Source organism: Lepisma saccharinum, chromosome 9, assembly GCF_977018435.1.
Source record: "Lepisma saccharinum chromosome 9, izLepSacc3.1, whole genome shotgun sequence".
In the NCBI taxonomy this organism is placed as follows: Eukaryota; Metazoa; Arthropoda; class Insecta; order Zygentoma; family Lepismatidae; genus Lepisma; species Lepisma saccharinum.
In genome coordinates this window covers 47,458,810-47,476,419 of record NC_139237.1, presented here as the reverse complement: position 1 = coordinate 47,476,419, position 17,610 = coordinate 47,458,810, and the positions used below count along the sequence as shown (strand labels likewise).

The following is a 17,610-nucleotide window of genomic DNA, read 5'->3' as shown; positions in this document are numbered from 1 at the left end:
GTGAGTACATTACATTGGCAGATCCATCACATCCATCAACGAACGTATACAACAGCACTTAACCGATAAAAAATAATAACAATAATAGTAATAATAAAAAATCACCACTACCAGACTAGCAAAGCACCTCAAGTTTAACAAACACAGGATCCAAAAAGTTAAAGTCAGGCATACAGCACACACACTGATTGGCACAAAAATCAAAGAGACGCATGCAATTATGCACTTTCCACACGATCTGAATATATTGATAGTGGTCAGGCACATCATGTTTGGCTCCCCCTTTGGAACAACTCAAACCTATCACACGCAGCAGACAAACTGGCTACATGAGTGCTCCTAGCGGTAAGCGAGGAAATAACAGAATTGTGAAGCATCGAGCTCCCACGTGAATGGTGGCAGAGGCCACCAAAATTAATAGAACATTTACAAGTAAGTTTCATGGAAATAATTTAGTAACTCACTTACGTCTTCTTATTCCCCCTAACATGAATAAGTATTACTGGTATGTTAGCTATTAAAACTGTACGATGTATATGTGTGTGTGTAAACTGCTTTCTACATTTCTTTGTTTTATGTCAAAAGTTTTACAATACAGCTGTATTTACGTAGGTTGGATAGTTAGGTGGAAATTAAGGCTACATTAGATACAATATATATTTAAATATATATATATAGAGATTGGCATTAGTAAAATTTCCTTCTTTTCCATCACTTTTACTTACAGGCAAACTTCCTTTTAATTCATTACTTTGACATGAGTAATTTGCATAACTTGTCTACATGCCAAACTGTGTTTGTCAGCCAACATGGCAATCAAATACAAAATGCAAACCACTACCCTGTTTTATACTTTCCAACAATGACAACGTGCAAGTAAAAAGAGCATGCAAATGAATGTCTACTGATTGATAACAGCGAAATGGCTCAATTTAAGCAGATAGTACCCAATGCAACAAGAATTAAAACAAATTTTACCGATTCATGCTTTGGATCAGTACAATATTTCATGAAAGATTTACACAAGACCACAGGTTGACATTTTAGTAGCATCTCAATATCACCATGACTTTTGCAACACAATGTACAGTAACTGTTGAATATGTGCAGAACTACATGCACTGCACGGGACCACTTTCACTCGCTCGTACTTGTTCCAGTCTCCTACCCATGAGCGTTTACAATCAAATATTAATCTCACAATAATAGCAGACACATATATGTCAAATATCTACCTTGGTAGCTTCACATAGCACTGGATATTGGCAAGATAGACTAAACTACATTTTCGCATGGAGATAATGAGAATGTTCACTTCAGTTTCAATTTCACTGCATCTTTCACTTCACAATCCATATTTGAGGGCACACTATCATAGACAAATGACGGTTATGTGTGTACTACTGAGCTTCGAGTCTATGTCGCTCATTTTGCCTGTTCGAGCATTATTCGCTCGAGCGAAGAAGCTCTCAATTCTGTATTCTCTCTAGCATCGTCCGTGTGAACTATTTGGTGCTCGAGCAAAATCCTCTTCCTGCAGCACTCTAACCTGCATCAGACCAATGCCTGTTGGAAATCAAAGTATCCAAACTTAAATTCAGGATGTCTTCTGATGCAGCAGCAAGGATGGTCAACCTAGTGCACATGACAAAGGTCTGAGTGGTGCGTTATCCACCACATTCGCTGATACGACCAAGACCAAAACCAAAGAAGCTTCTCTCTGAGAAACAATCTGTAACAACAGTAATTACAGCCATAAAATGGCATTCGCTAGGAAGTTTACAGAACTCCTGGGCAGCCTGGTGGCTAGCACTCTCACCTTTGGAGCAAGCAGTCCCGGTTTTGAATCCCAGTGGAAGTCACTTCAAAAGAAGAGGTAGTGAGTTTCTGTATCGAAACCCAGAAAACGCAGGAAAAGGTTGTAAAAATAAGGGCTGCCCATTTTATAAAAAATAAAAAAAAAATGCTTGAGGGGTAGGTTGCAGTAATAAGAAAACAAAAAAACACAGAGACACAGTAGCAACACCCATGTCAAGAGTAACCCAATGACAACACAAAATTAAGTATGAATCCCAAGCTGCCTATGTAGCTCAGTTGGTAGACTAATGGAAAGGTATGCTCGACACCTAGGTTCAAATTCTGACTGAACTTTGTTTCAATTGTAGAAATTAAGGATACAGTAAAATTATATATTTAAAAAATTATATTGTACATAATTTTTAATAGTAACATTTTATTGATTTCCTTTACCATCCTATTCACTTTCAGGCACACTTCCAGTTAATTTATTACTAACAGATTTATAATTTGTAAAACTTTTGAAAAGTTCACTCTTCTACATGCCAGAGTAAGCACGTATCGAAGGGGGGACTTAAGGATGCTTGAGCCCCCCCCCCTGAAAGTTTTCGGTTTACACTAGATAAAGTGAGGTTTTGGGTTTCTTGTGGTGTGAAATAAAATAATATGACGATAATTTAAGGAGAGGATTAATTATCGTGGCAAAACGGAGAATGTTCTATATCCCTGTTATTGTTAATAGCAAGTATCCAAGGTGGGAATCAGGGGGCTCGAGCCACCCCTCAGGAAATTTTTCAGTTTACACTTCTATAATATTATTATTGTTAATAGCATGTATCCAAGGTGCGGATCAATATTTAATATCACGGTTGATCTGTACAACAGAATCGGTTAATGAGACTTAATAGGTAAGTCGATTAGTGATCAGTAGGGCCCGGGACTTTATGTTATAACATATTTTTTATTTGACATCAGATCGGATACTGGGGTGAGATCTTTACATATCTGATGAAAATCAGTCGAAATAGACAAACTTCATAAGGCATATTTTGACATATTTTACCAATTTTGTATTTTTACAACATATTTCTTCAATTTTCTCCTAATAAGACATATTTCTGTATAATTTCGTAATTGCCTTGCATATAATCGGTTATTTTATAATTTATTTATTTTTATTTTATAATTCGTACGTTTAGCACAACGGATAGTTCACATTATCTATGGCAGGATAAGAAAATTACGAACGAAGAAATTAAAGCAGATGTCATCTTCTTATAGTGGAACCACGAGCAAAACAACCTGCGCAGACCTGCGACTCCTGTGCACCATACAACTGCGAGTAGGGGAGGGGGAGAGTGGACCATGCTTCCTTATGGCCCGAGGTGGAGGGAAGAAGGGAAAGCTGCACGGGAACTTTTCGTCCCAAGTTTTTTTTCCTTGTGGTCGATCTATACCAACTAGTACAGAGCATAAATACGCCCTTTTTTATAGCGAGCTGCCAATGCTTAGTAAAGCATACTTTCCACAAAGGTGTAAATCTGACATAATAGCAAATAACATTTTGGATAATTGCAGTGAATCTCGCAATATATTGTCAGTATTTTCCCACTACATTATATGGTTAAAGGGATTCTGACTTCATTTAATACCCCCCCTCCATCGTAGTCGATCTTCCCTGGAAGATACTGACATTCCGTATAATGAGACATTCAAAAGTACTGTTGTGCATATTTTTGGTTTTACTGGGGATACTTCTGAATTTTTCATGACACATTTTTCCATTTTTATAACATAATTGCATACATATTTTAAAGTTTTATAGGACATAAAGTCCTGGGCCCTAGTGATCAGTCAGTGTCCACAGGTAGCTTTATAAGATCTAGTGATTCGAAAATGGTTGTTGAATTAAAACACTGATGCTATTTTGCACCCATCACACTATACGGGGTCCAGTCCCTTATCATAACAAAAATTAAAGGATGTCTGAAAACTAAAATTTCCTTACCTTGGTTAAAAGCTGAGGTTAAAAAGGGTGCTCAGTACAAATAAGGAAGGACAAAACACAGGACGATATAGAATTATACTGGTCATGGGAAAAGTCGCCAGAGCCTCGTTAGTTTGCAGTCCAGGGTGTACAATGTGGAAGTGAGGTTGACTATTGGGTGCACTACGTGGAAGGAGCATCCCTAACACTTTGATTCGAAAATGAAAAGGACTAAATAACGTAAAGTAACCAAGTCTACCAGTTCCAATTCGGGTCCAAAGCTGAAAACATTGATGACAGTGGAACTTCCGGAACCTCAATGTAGTGCTAGTTCAGGTCGAGGGCGGAAGAGATCGAAGGTCTCTCTCTCAAGTGAATATTTTAGCAGTACCGGATATTGGAGCGGTTTATTAAAAAAGAAATAAACTGCATAGATCAACTGAAAATCAAAGTTTGGAGTGATGATTTAGTTGTGGCTGGACCAAATTTCATGTATGCAGTCCGATAATTTCATTGCACAAAAATACTTTTGTTTAAGCCTACTGGGTTCGACACACTTAAATACCAAGAAGGGACAGCCGAAAATTTTATGAATGTCGAGAAAGCAAGAAGATGTTGCATATGTAGACATTTTAGTTGAAATTGTCGGCTCTACCAGGACCCGAATCAGGGCTCTGGCACACTGTGCCATTGCCCTACTAACTGAACCACCGAGCAACCCTTAACTTTGAGTGATTTTTCGCTAAATGTCTAGATAGTACATGTCCTGTGTATGTCAAATCGTAAGATGTTGCCTGTATAGTGAACAAGAACAAAAAATAAAGGAGAAATAAGAAAACTTGAGGGGCATTCCCACTGGTTGAGAAGATGTGGTCAACACGAGATGCTTCTTCGAGGTGATGATGACAGTGTCCTATTGATGGAAATTTCACACCGTGTCACCTGAGGATTTCACAAGTCGAACGTAGGTTTGTGTGGCCTTTTTTGTTGCTACGGTGTGAAACATTGCTGTTGGTTGGCTCATTCCAAACGACATGTATCGCGTGTCCCTTCCGTCTGAAATCTTCCCAAGTCTTGAAGATCCAAGTTACAAGAATGGAAAATTAGGGCTTTGTTAAGGTTAGGTGTGAAGGCAGGTGACAGCACCCTAATCCTAAAGGATAACACCCAAACCTGCAGGAAGAATGCATCTTACTTAAGTCCCCAATATGAAATGATAAAAACTTCTAGTGAGTTGATTTTTAAAAATGTGTCCAAGATAAGAAGTAGCGTGTCCAGGATTTTCGAGAGTGGTTACGCATACTATTTTTGGTGGTAGCCATCATTTTGCTATCTTTTCCTGTCTTTGACTTTTTTCCTCTTTAAGGAATACTGAGTCAAATTGGGTTATGACCCCACCAACCCTCCCTTGGGCACATCACTGCATTTGATCATATTGGGAGACGAAACATTTGATGTGTTGGGAACGGAAGGATTTTCACTGTGCATTAATTGTTTCGCGATCCAGCTGTATTCGAGAAGACTTACTTTGTTTTGTGTCGATATATGGGCATGACAAGACTACGTAAGCTGTGACAGACAATTTTGAAGACTTGCGAGTGCTTAGGCCTGAATATGAACAACTTGGTGGGTTTAGGCTTTTATAAGAGCTGCAAACATGGGAGGACAAAACATAGCAGTGGTGTTCAGGCTCAAATCAGAGAGAAATATTCGAGAACTGTCTGCATCTATTTGAATCTCGCATTGTCGAGTGGATTGTCCATCCTGTGCATGTGTAACAGCTTCGTAAAAACACTCAACGACACAGATGTTTTGATGCTTGATGAGAAGAAACGGACAAACACACATACTGAGATGGTTTCGGCACACAATGTTAATGAATGGGAGCAGAGGAGTCGAGTTCATGTTCTGATTAAAATGGCAGTCTTTCTCCATTTTCTTGCATCCACACTATGGCCTCTCAATGCTAAGCCATGTATACCAAGAGAAAGTAAACTTTCCTTGTACCCCCCCCCCCCCTATTTTGGAACCCAATTGCCACCACTGGCCTTAAACATACAATTGTGAGGTTCTATTTATGGTGTTGAAACCCCCCCTCCCCCAGAGTGTTTTGTCAGCCATCACGTTTATATTTTCCAACACTGACAACATGCAATTAAAAACGACATGCAAATACACTACAAAACTCTACTGACCATAGAAGCAAGTCAAGTTAAATTACTAAATAAAATGTACAATTTTGCTGAAAGTGCTATTTTAAAACCCCAAGTTTGTAATAAATTGAATGTTGGAACAATTTCTAAATTTTTAAAAAGAGTCAAAATGCATAAATTTAGTTACAAAACTGACAATGTATAAGAATAATAATATGAAGAAAAACTACAACTTGATATCTGGATTGGCTCACCATGATAGTTTCCTTGCTTGTAACAATTGAATGAAGCTGGTGTAAGAAGGAAAAATGCATAAATGCAGGGACAGGGTAGGATGGCATAATAACAGAAATAAAAATTCATATAAAAGACAGCTTTGAACGAACCTAAAGCCCTGACACTTTTCTCATACACAATTCAATGAAAGCCACTTTATAGACATTGTCACTCAAAATGTTGCTGTTGTTGTTGTCATGGGATTTTTGGATATTTTTTAATATACACATATTAAAGATCAAAAAAGTAAAATAAACTAATGATTTTGGGAGTAGGACACATCTGTTCACTCTTGATTGACTCTTTCTTCCAATGAATAATTACTACTTTCTCAATGTGTTATTACTACTTTCTCAATGTGTTATGACATGTTTGGACAGGATTTCTTCTTATATCATCAAAGCATATTCCCTGACTTTTCCCGATTTTCAAGGTACTTATATAAACTTTCCAGACCACTCAAAAATTATTCAACATACAAGCAGAGGCATGGCATGCATGTAACCGGTGTTACCGCAGGTAACAGCAAAATGTAAAGAATTAAAAAGTTGTTTCAATAAAATGACAACATTGTTAAATATGTTCATGAACATCGTTGCCGTCGAGTAGATATTGCCTAGGACATCAGAAGCGAAGAGGGAGGCCGTTCCACTACCCTGAAGAGGTAACAAGGGAGAAGAGGGCGCCAATGCAAGGAAAGAGTGAGGAAGGACTTTGGGGCAAAGTGTGCTATGGGGTTATTCATATGCCGGTTAAGGGACCCTGTTACCATTCAGTTCTACAGGATCAGCCAGTGTTGTCACATTGGATTGGCAGAAGAGCTAAATCCTCCCTAAAATATGAATACCATTCCTGTGAAGCAACTACAGGTAGACTGCAAAGCCAAGGCTGTATTGAACTACAACTGACACCCAACAGTAGTACGTACAGCTGGGCTTCCCTTCCATAAAGGAGTGAAGTTCTGTCGTCTGCTCAGTCTCAGAGCTCACCACACAAATGTCAAACTGACCTGAGAAAAGTGTGGTTGTTCTTCTTCCCCTTTGTACCTCATTGCAAAGAAACAGAGACCGATGAAGAATTGACAAGGGTCAACCACTATACATTGGATTTTCACGGTAACTGTCTCATGAGTGCTAGTTCTTTCTAGGAGTGCTTGTGGCTAATTAACTCTGCTGATTGCAAAAAAAGAATGAACAAAAATCTAGCTTGAAGACATGTTTTTTCCGGGGGGGGGGGGGGTGATAACGTCTAGCAGGCATAATTGTCGTACTGATAGCTGGTAACACTTTTGAAAAAGTCATGCCATGCCATGCCACTGATACCAAGAGATATATCAAAATGATTCAACATACCAAGAGATATATCTTCAAATGATTCAAGCCTATTCAACCTCATTGAAAATTAATGATGAAAAATAAAACAAACGTTTGTACCAAAAATATTTTTTTAAATAAAGGAAACCAATTGATTGCCAGCAGTCTCCAATCTTGAAAGGAGGATGAGTTTCTTTTTTTAAAAAAAACTTTTTTACAAACTTCACTGACTTCTCCACGACTTCTAGATCAGTGTGAACCTGAACAGAAATATGGCACATGTGAACAAACTTTACAAGGTCACGTATACATACTTCACCACACTACAGAGTTGCAAGGTTGAAATGTTCCAAGTGACCCATGAATCGCAAACTGCCTCCCCGATGGTATAGTGGTAACATCATCACCTTGTAGTCATGGGTTACCAGCTTTGATACCCGGTGGAGGCACATGGCACAGTGGTTCGGATCCTACTTTAAACTGTATGTCTAGTTCCGATTAGCCTTTCTGTGCATAAAGTAGACTTACAACAACAATTCAATTGATTATGCAGTACAATGCCACGTGAGTAGAGTACAAGCAAGTAATGCATGATCTGCACTGCAAGAGTGTGCAGCAAATATCTCACTCAAGCTTCATCGACATGAAAGTGGTAGTAGATGTCATGTGTCAACAGCCACACTCCAGATAGTACTATTTCATGTAAACCACAAATATAAGGTAACAACAACATTTAGCTTAATTTCCAAAGAAAGTTCCACATTTTACTTGCATGCCTGCATTGGTGTTTTATTTATATTATATCTAATTAATATATAATAAATAATAATTGTTGCATAAACCAAGTCAAATTTTCAGAATATGCCACTACCACACGAAGCCTCGATCACAGAGTTGGCGATGATGTGATAAATATTACCACATATAATCGTTCATTACTTCTCAATGACTCATCTGAATAAGATAAAAGCAACAGAACACATTCTTATAAAACACAACCTGGCCCAAGTTTGAAATGTTTAATTTCAAACTATTCATGGTACATACACTGTAAAAAAAAAAAAAAAAGTAAAGTGCTCCCCTGTGCTTAGCACCACGCCATGAAGGCGTATAGGGGGTGTGGGGGTAACGCCCCACACTTTCTTGATCCGGTCGTGAGTGGGGGTGATGTGATCAGCATCACGCCCCTGACCGCCGGGGCCGCTTTCATCGTTAGAAAATATGTTCAATTTCTATTTATGTCTGTTAACACAAGCTTCAGTGTGCTATTGGTTACTTTCTGCATGCTCTCTAGAGAATGATTTTTCTCTTCCATATACTCCTATTTGATTCTTTGTTTGTAGATAGCCATTCGAACGAACTGCTCCTGTAATCTACTTCATGTGTGTGGGATGTGAAAGGATATTACAAAGTAAATGCCTTTCATTGTTAGGTTAGGCAGGTCAGATTTTCGGCTCGTAGCATTCATAAAACATCCCTAAATGCTTTATTGTTAGGTGTGTCCGGTTTAGGGCTCTTAGCATGGAACTGATTGCATAATATCTGGTCTCAAGCACAACACCCCTTTCAAGCCTTGAATGAACATCTACTGGAACTGCAACCAAGAATGTCATTTTACGTAATCTACTTTTAAAATCATATGGTATCCTTGAGCCTTAACCCTCTGTACCCCCGAGAAAGTGAAATATTTTCCATTGTTTTTAGCTCACGGGAGATGTTATTCCGAAGTAAAATACATGTTACCTTAGAGTGAAGCAGAACAGCCTGAAGTAAAGTGAATATAGCACCCAACATGATATTCCACAACAGAAGTTTTAGTTTTACATCATTAGGTAAGGAGTGTCAGATTTGGAGCTGATAGCAATTTCTGGCATGTCTTTCTGCTATTTTAGTGTGCATACAAACAGTTTTTACTTGCGTTTGCCATATTTTGGATCAAATATCTCTGTTATTTGTATTTTCCCTGCGGTGGACTAAATTTTACATTACACAAAACATCGAATTATGTCAATTAAAAAAATCAACATAATTCTCGAGGGGTGCAGTTAGTAAACAGGCCACATAATATCTCTGGTAAATAATTAGTACAGTTTGTAACTGTGCTAATTAGTTTCTCCAAGCTTCGGACTTCCTTTCACAATTGCTTCCAGTATTCTAAAAGCAGTTCCTAATGCTAATTTTATATATATATATATATATATATATATATATATATATATATATATAAAGTCACATTTGGAGCCGTTATTCATTCTTCATCAGAAGTGAACAGTTAGTGCACATTTTCTGTTGTTGCTAATCTATGTCCTATGTTGTGAGGTGTAAATGGATATTATGCCCCTAAATAGTTTGATTGTTTGGTTAGGTATGTCCGGTTTAGAACTCAGTATTGATAAAATATTTCCAAATGCTAGGTCAGGTTTAGGGCTCTTAGCAATACCAGAGTTGCAACGATTTTTTGATTATGAAATTCCCTGACATTTCCAGGTTTTCCAGTCGAAAAAAGAAATTTTTCCACACATGTTTATCATAATGATTTTTGCTTTTGAACCTTGCGTTTTTCAATTAAATATATAATCCGTTAATTATCATGAATATTCACTTTCACAACTTCTTTTTAGCAAATTTCATTATACACATACAAGAACACGTGAAAATTCGAAGAATAAAATGTAAAATTTCAATCGGCACCAAATATATTGGGTACTACAATCATGTGCATCTAGCCTCCAGGCTAAGGTATAGTTGATGTGCTAGCTACATTAACAACCGGCTGGCTTTGAAGTTGACGGAGAACGGCCACCAGCTGCAACAATCAAATTCACCGCACAGTGTTGCCACACATCTACTCTACACCACCTTGTCCCTCCGGGTCTCCATATTGAAGTTTCATTACTTGTTTTCGATCGGCCGAACACCTTTCACTCATTTATTTCGTCAATTTTTACATTCGTACTTACCTATTGTGCATCGCAAAAAATTCTTTAAGGTGTGATTTTGCTTTTCTGATGAAAATAATGTCAATAACAGTCATTATTGTTCGTCCTTTTCTCGCTTGCTTAAGACACAATATAGCTGGTACAGCTTCAGTAGCGTCGATGATCAGTGGGTATACAGTGTTTCCAACCTTCTTAACCAAAAAATTTACCACGAACCATTCACGGATAGCCCCACAGACCATTCACGGTAAGGTTAGGTTAGGCATAGTTAAAATTTGGGGTCGTAGTAATATTGGGAATGTATATTTTGTTTTTCATCTTTTTTGCAAAACACTGCATCGTTGGAAACACTGACAAGAGGTTACGTCATGAACATCCGGTTCACGTTGATGAAGCAAGGAACAGCAACGGCAATTGTGCGTGGGAGAGATATTTTTCATGAAAAACACATGATTTTCCGCTCGAGCAGATTCTACAATGACAGAAAATACTTCCACAAAGTATCCAAATGCTACAAACAAACTCATTCCAGTAAGCACTTTCTTGTGTAAAAATTAAGAAATCAGTTATTCCGATCGGAAACTGTTACCGAAGTTTCAAAGTATGGCAACAGCGTATCTGCAGTCATGTGACTAAGATTTCACGTGGAGCAGACAAGCAGAATGACAGCTGCGCCCATTGGCTGAAGGTTGAGTGTCATTGGGCGAAAACAAGTCGCCCGCTATTTATCCCCACCCATGTTTGTGGCGGCGGATTTTTTAGTTCTTCGACGTTAACGAACTGAACGCGTGTACTATAACAGAGGTACATTATTTCACCATTAACAGATCTCCACAACATAAAAACAACAGAAAAAGTTCATAAACCAGGGCGCGAAATTTTCGGTCGCCAGGTCGCCATCGGTGACCAAAAGTTTGCGGCTGGCGACTAAAATTTCGTTGTTTCAAATGTGTGTCAAACATGCCCGAACATCTCAATCCAACGTTCGTACATGGTTTTGGAAAGCGAACCCTGCTTTGTTTTTCGTCCACTCTGTTGTTTCCAAATGACGACACTGCAGAAAGTATGTGTGCATCGTGCACCACGCAGACTTGAGGTGGGGAGGGATAGAGTGTAGAAGATCGTGGCCCAACTGAGGCTCCTTGCTTGTGCACGGAAAAACCCTGTTTTCACAGTTGTGAACTGTTCTCGCGCGTGCAAGTGACCAGTCTGTGTTGACACAAGAATGCGATAAATTCACTCGTGAACGTTGGTCGACGTGGTAGTAACGTTCGTTCTGTTTACTTCATTTTTTTTTGGTTCAGTGGTAGTTGCCTGTGAGTGAAGTGGTTCTAGAGAAATACATACATCAGCCATCTGAATGATGGTTGTGTATGTTCGATACGTGGATGCAAATGATTGGTCACATCAAGGAGGACATTTTAGGAGTAAGAGAGCTTCCAAACTCTACTTCTGCTAGCTACTTCACAGCCATAACTGATTATTTAGATAAGACAATAGGTTCAAATAAATATAGAAACAAGTGTTACATTGTAGGCTTGGGTACTGCAGCAAATATGGTCGGGCACAAATCAGGATTGGCTGTGCAAATGAAAGGCTATTTGTAATAAAATAATAAATATTCACTGCCTTGCACACAGTTTGCAGTTAGCTGTGCTGTATGCGTGTGGTGAAGTTGAATATCTTAGAGCATTTGATTCCGTGATTAGGAATATTTTTCAGTGTTATCATGGCTCTGCTATAAGACTTCACCTCTTGAGAGAAACGGCAGATGTTATAGGAGAAGAAATTCTAAAACTGAGTGATATCCACACTATTAGGTGGTTAGCCAGCAAGAAGTGCTCTAAGAGCTCTCGCGCAATCGTGGAAAGCTGTTGTGACCCATCTTGAATAGGTGGCCCATGGAAAAGACAATAATGGCGCTAAAGCTAAGGGTTTGCTGAAAAGTTTGAAGCAATTTAAATTTGTTAAGTTTCTGTACTTCTTTTGGATTTCTACAGGAAACTGAACCCTTTAAGCGTGGCACAACAAAATAAGAATCTTTTGATTGCATCTCTGAAAATAGGAATTGAACACTGGATGACCTAGAATCTAATGCTAGACCAAGCAAACAAAATTTCTTGGACCATGTATCCATTTCAGGGAAGATCAGGAATGTGCAGCTCACAAACATTCAAAATGGAGAGCAAGAGTTTGAGACTGTTAGAGGAAACTTAAAATTAACAATGTGAAGGTGTACGTCACAGAAAGATTGCAATCTATATCAACAGATGTGATTGCATCTCTGCATGTTTTCGACACTTTGGGTTGGCCTCCCAAAGAAAATATTCTTCAGTTTGGGATAGAAGAATTAAAGAAGCTCTACATGTACTTGAACCTGAGCCTTTATAATGAGAAAATGGATGTTCTGTTAGCAGAGTGGACAGAATACAAACTTTAGTTTCCTTCTTTGACTTTGAATCAGATGCTGGAGAAGATTCACAGCGAGGAGTGTTCAACAAGATTCCCCAATTTGCTCCAGATTTTGACATTTTCTACCAGTGAGCACAGCTTCATGTGAGAGAGGTTTCAGCTGTCACAACAGACTCACGACTACTTACAGGAACTCTGAAGACTGAGACACTGGATGATTTGCTCAGAGTTTCTGTAAATGGACCCCCCCCCCCCCTGTCAGAGTTTGACCCAGCAGCTGCGATTGATAAGTGGTACTTCAGTGCAGAACGACAGCGCTACACAAACATTAATTCCTAAGGTATGTTCTTTTTAATAATTGTTCATATTTTTATTATTTATCAATATAAAATAGTGGCGACCAAAGGTTTTAGTCCGGCGACTGACTTCAAACTTGAAATTTCATGCCCTGTCATAAACCATACACATTTTTTTATTTTCTGGCGGATTTACAGTGTCGTAGAAAATGCTGCTTTTCGGCTTATATTTATAAGTACACAGCATCAGGTGAATTTTTTGTTGCATATAGGAATTCTATAGGAAATGCCAACAAGAGTAAGATCTATAAAATAATAGACGACACCCTTGTCTTCACCAACCTTTCCGATAATTATGATCATATTGTCAATGTACTTTAGTTATCAATCAGATATTTGGACTGCAATTATAACATCATTAAGTCTTGGTTCCATGATAACCAAAAACTCAATAGGCTATATTTTATTTTAAAATATATATAAACATTATGTTTCAACCTTCTAGCAAGGTCTTCTTCAGACTATGTACCAAATACAAATGAAATAAGGTACAAAACAGGAAGATATATATACAAAAAAATCACTCCCCTACAGACACAAGATTATTAGAAAGTTGATATAAGACTTGACGCTTTCCTGGCGACGAATGATGAAAAGATTATCTCGGGCTATCGACCAGGTGAGTTGTGGAAAAGATTCCAAGCTTTCGAGAGCTAACGTCACTCTCATAATCAGGGTAGAAGTGGTTGGACTGCAAGGTTTACTTTGATATTCATTCTAGTATCTACTATTATAAAAGTGAAAATTTATTACAGAAATTCGAAGGAACCATAATTTTGCACAAGATTGAGAATCAAAAGAATGAAAGAAACAAGTTTCTTAACTGAATCTGTCTTGGAAGATGGAATCACAAGAACCGAATCCAGAAGTGAAAGTGAACTGCTTGTTCATTTTGCAACTTTTTCTCTTGCAGACTCCAAAATGCACGTAAATTCCAGACGATCTGCAAAATTCCCTGATTTTTCCCTGTTTTCCAGAAGCGTAGCAACCCTGGTTACAATAACATCCTTAAATGCTTCCAGATATGTGGTCACAAGCACAAAACCCTCTTTGAGCTTCGCATGAAACTTTCATTACTTGCAGACCTCCTCCCCTGTATTATATTCAGTGAAATGAACTATATTTTGCACATATAGGTATTATGATAAACACAATTAACTGTATGCGTGCTTGCCTCCATAGTTTTACTTCCATGATCGTCTAAATTTTAATAAAATGTAAAATTAGCTATATACCACCTAGTTTGTACCAAATGATGCTCTATTTTTTTTTTCAAAATGCGTTGAATGAACAAGGAAAGTATATGACTCAGGAAAACACAATTAGAATGACACAACAATAATACAATTGAGGGAATATAACACCAATTAACGTAAGTGACAATTCCATACATAGGATTGACCCTGTGGGATTCCCTATGTTGCATTATATTAGATATTCCTTTCACAACACTATACCCTTCATCTGGTTCATACCAAAGAGAATAGGATATACTTTTTGGTTCATACGACAATAGGATTTGTTTATTCATTGGCATTAGAGGTCAACCGAGAGTAAGCAGCACAAATGTCAACCAGAGTTTATTGAAATTCAAACCCTCTGCCGTGGTTTATTATTATTATCCTCAACAATACTCAACTATCTGAGGAACTGCTTTTATTACATGGATAAATACATCGAAACAGAGGGAAGAGGGACAGAGGTAATTCTTCGAATATTTGACTGCACAATACAACATTTGCGTTTAGTTTCACCACAAGAAACTGGACAATAATCTATTAAACCACAATTATTTCAGCTTTTAATTTATGCAAAAGTGCACAATGCTTAGAAAAATGTAAAAACATATAACTTGCCTCAGTAGTCTTGGAGCCATAATAGCAGAAAGGTGCACAGATTATACGTTCACGACGTATAAACAAAACAATTTCTTACTGGTGTTTGCTGATGGACAAACGGAAAGAGAAGTAAAATATTAATATGACTACTTAACGTTTGTGCGATGTTTCATATGCTTCACTCCTTGTCATGTAATGTTTGTAAACTTGGGGTGTGCGGAGCTGATATTTTGCGGGCGTGATCATTACCTTCTCTATCTGAAAATCCCATTAGCTTTGATGAAACCCTAATGGCTTATCGCACAACACTTTAGCAACCTTTTGTTCTGACTTCACGGGATAATGCTTCTTAATTTTAGGCTAAATGCCTACGTTGTTAGGTTAGATACTTGTTTACTATCGATTTTCTTCGCAAATTTTAAGATAATACGTTTAGAATATTCTGGTTTACACGCCAATTTCTGCAATATAAGAGGTGCTACGGTATAAAAGGGTACGGGGAGTTTTTTTAATTTCCTGCAGTAAATGGCAGTTTTCTCCAGTTAATATATAGGCTATATTGCAAATTTTTGAATTTAGCCTACTTTTACGTCGCTTTTCATTCACCTTGTTTAACCCAACGATGAGAACGCATGGTTAATTTAGTATGTTTCTTCTCTAACATCACATTTCTTCCCACTTTTGGCTAATCACTACAATGAAGATGAATGACTACAAGCAGTATTCGAAGTCGGAGTGCAGGAGGACACCCCCCCCCCCACACACACTACCACCACCAACAAGCACAATCTAAGTATCACCCAACCTGCCACGATATGAGACAAACTTTTTCTTCTGTCCCATCTCATTTCGAAAACATTCACTAGTTCTTGTCCCATCTCCTTTTATGAGACGAGACGGAAAATGTCTCGTCTCGTTAGCAACACTAACATTAACAATATAAGCATTACCCTAGGTGTCCCCAAAGTCTCGAGCAAACATCCTCCCATGTAACAATTTCCAGTTCAATGAAATGTCACTCACAAGGGAATAGTCATGCCCAGGTCGAAAGTCAAACCCGGGACATGTGACTTCATCAGATACATCATGAATTTTGTGTATAATAATTACAACGCCAGTTCATTCCTGGAAATTCTGAATCTGTGGTTTGGTTGCATATATAAGCAGGATAGTATTGAGTTTTCGAGGCACTCCTCTCCGAGATGCCGAGGTGGAAGCACTTCGATTTTTATTCATCGCATTGGTAGAAAGGGAATTGTCCGTCGTTGTAGACTCCAGCGATGCATCAGGGGAGACAGCAGAAACGCGCCCGAGAAGAAAGACCTGACCCAGAAGAAGCAGAAGCAGAGGAAACAGCTACCGACAGCGAGTCTGACAATGACGCCACTCCAGCGTCGCAGCAACACGTCACTCCTGAGAAGACACGCAGGCCTCCCTGCATTACTATTTATAAAACGACCAGCCAGCAGATGGCAATAACTATTAATAAGTTAGTCGACAAAAGGTGTCAATTCCGTTACACCCGAGGGAATTGCCGAGTGACTACTTTCAGCGAGACAGATTTTACAACTGTTTGTAAATACCTTAAGAAAAACAAAATTGGATTTGCATACGGCTCATCAGCTGCAGCAAAACTTAAGGTTGTAATCCGCAACCTTCCGATGGATGCCACTCCCGAAGAAATACAAGCATTTTTGACGTGCACCTATGGACTCACTATCCATAGTGTTAGCCGTTTGAATATACTAGACCGCAGTCGGAAGAGCAGTAATTCAGAGGACCAGAATTCCCGTACGTCCAGACGCCCGTTGCCCCTCGTGATGGTCGTCCTACCCAATAATCAGACATCTCGCCAGGTTCTCACCTTCAAGCAGATGGGTATATTCGAGATAACAGTCGAAAAATACCATTCCAAATTGATACTACAATGCCATGCTTGCCAACGGATAGGGCATGGGCAACGCCACTGCTACGCGACGCCCCGTTGCGTGAAATGCACGGGGCCACATAAGTTTGCAGACTGCCCTAATAAGGCTCCTGAGATACCTCCAAGATGCGCAAATTGCGGCCTTGCACATTATGCTAGCTATAGGGGTTGTTCCCTATTTAAGAAAATCAAGAACGAACGACGGGCCCCATCGGACCCCAAACGCCAGATTACCCCTCGGCCAATTCGACAGGACGTCCCGGTGACGACACCAGCTCGGGACTACCGTCCTAGAATAACTACCAGTTCGACCAACCAGCGATCAGCACAGCGACCAGCGCCGCAGCGAAGAGCCATTCGCACACCAGCGCCTCGCCCGACACTAAGCCAAGCCGATCCTCAGACTGTTGATCAAGCGTCTCTGCTGAATCTCCTAAATCAACTAGCGAAGCCCGACGTCCTTTCAGGCCTTATCCAGCTTTTGAAGGGACTCCAAGAAATCCGGGACGCTCCGGACCGTTCGACGCGCCGGCGAGTGCTTACTCATCTCGTCGACACGCTCGTACCTTAGGGTACTATGTGTTTTATGTTGTGTTGTATTGTGTTGTCCCT

The 17,610-nt window shown here is 39.0% G+C and overlaps 1 protein-coding gene across 3 annotated transcripts in view; it reads right to left on the bottom strand.

Moving 5' to 3' along the window:
- Positions 1-15,236, bottom strand: part of QIL1 (MICOS complex subunit MIC13 homolog QIL1) — a 49,121-nt gene extending 33,885 nt beyond the window's left edge. The window contains exon 1 of one of the 3 annotated variants that reach the window (XM_083129026.1): positions 15,090-15,236. In XM_083129026.1, coding sequence (XP_082985152.1) covers positions 15,090-15,109 — 20 coding nt within the window. In that variant the 5' untranslated portion in view covers positions 15,110-15,236. Of the gene's footprint in view, positions 1-14,407; positions 14,516-14,624; positions 14,698-15,089 lie in introns of those variants that run through there. The other 2 variants (XM_083129025.1, XM_083129028.1) reach the window with 2 other exon arrangements.
- Between the last annotated feature and the right edge of the window lie 2,374 nt (positions 15,237-17,610).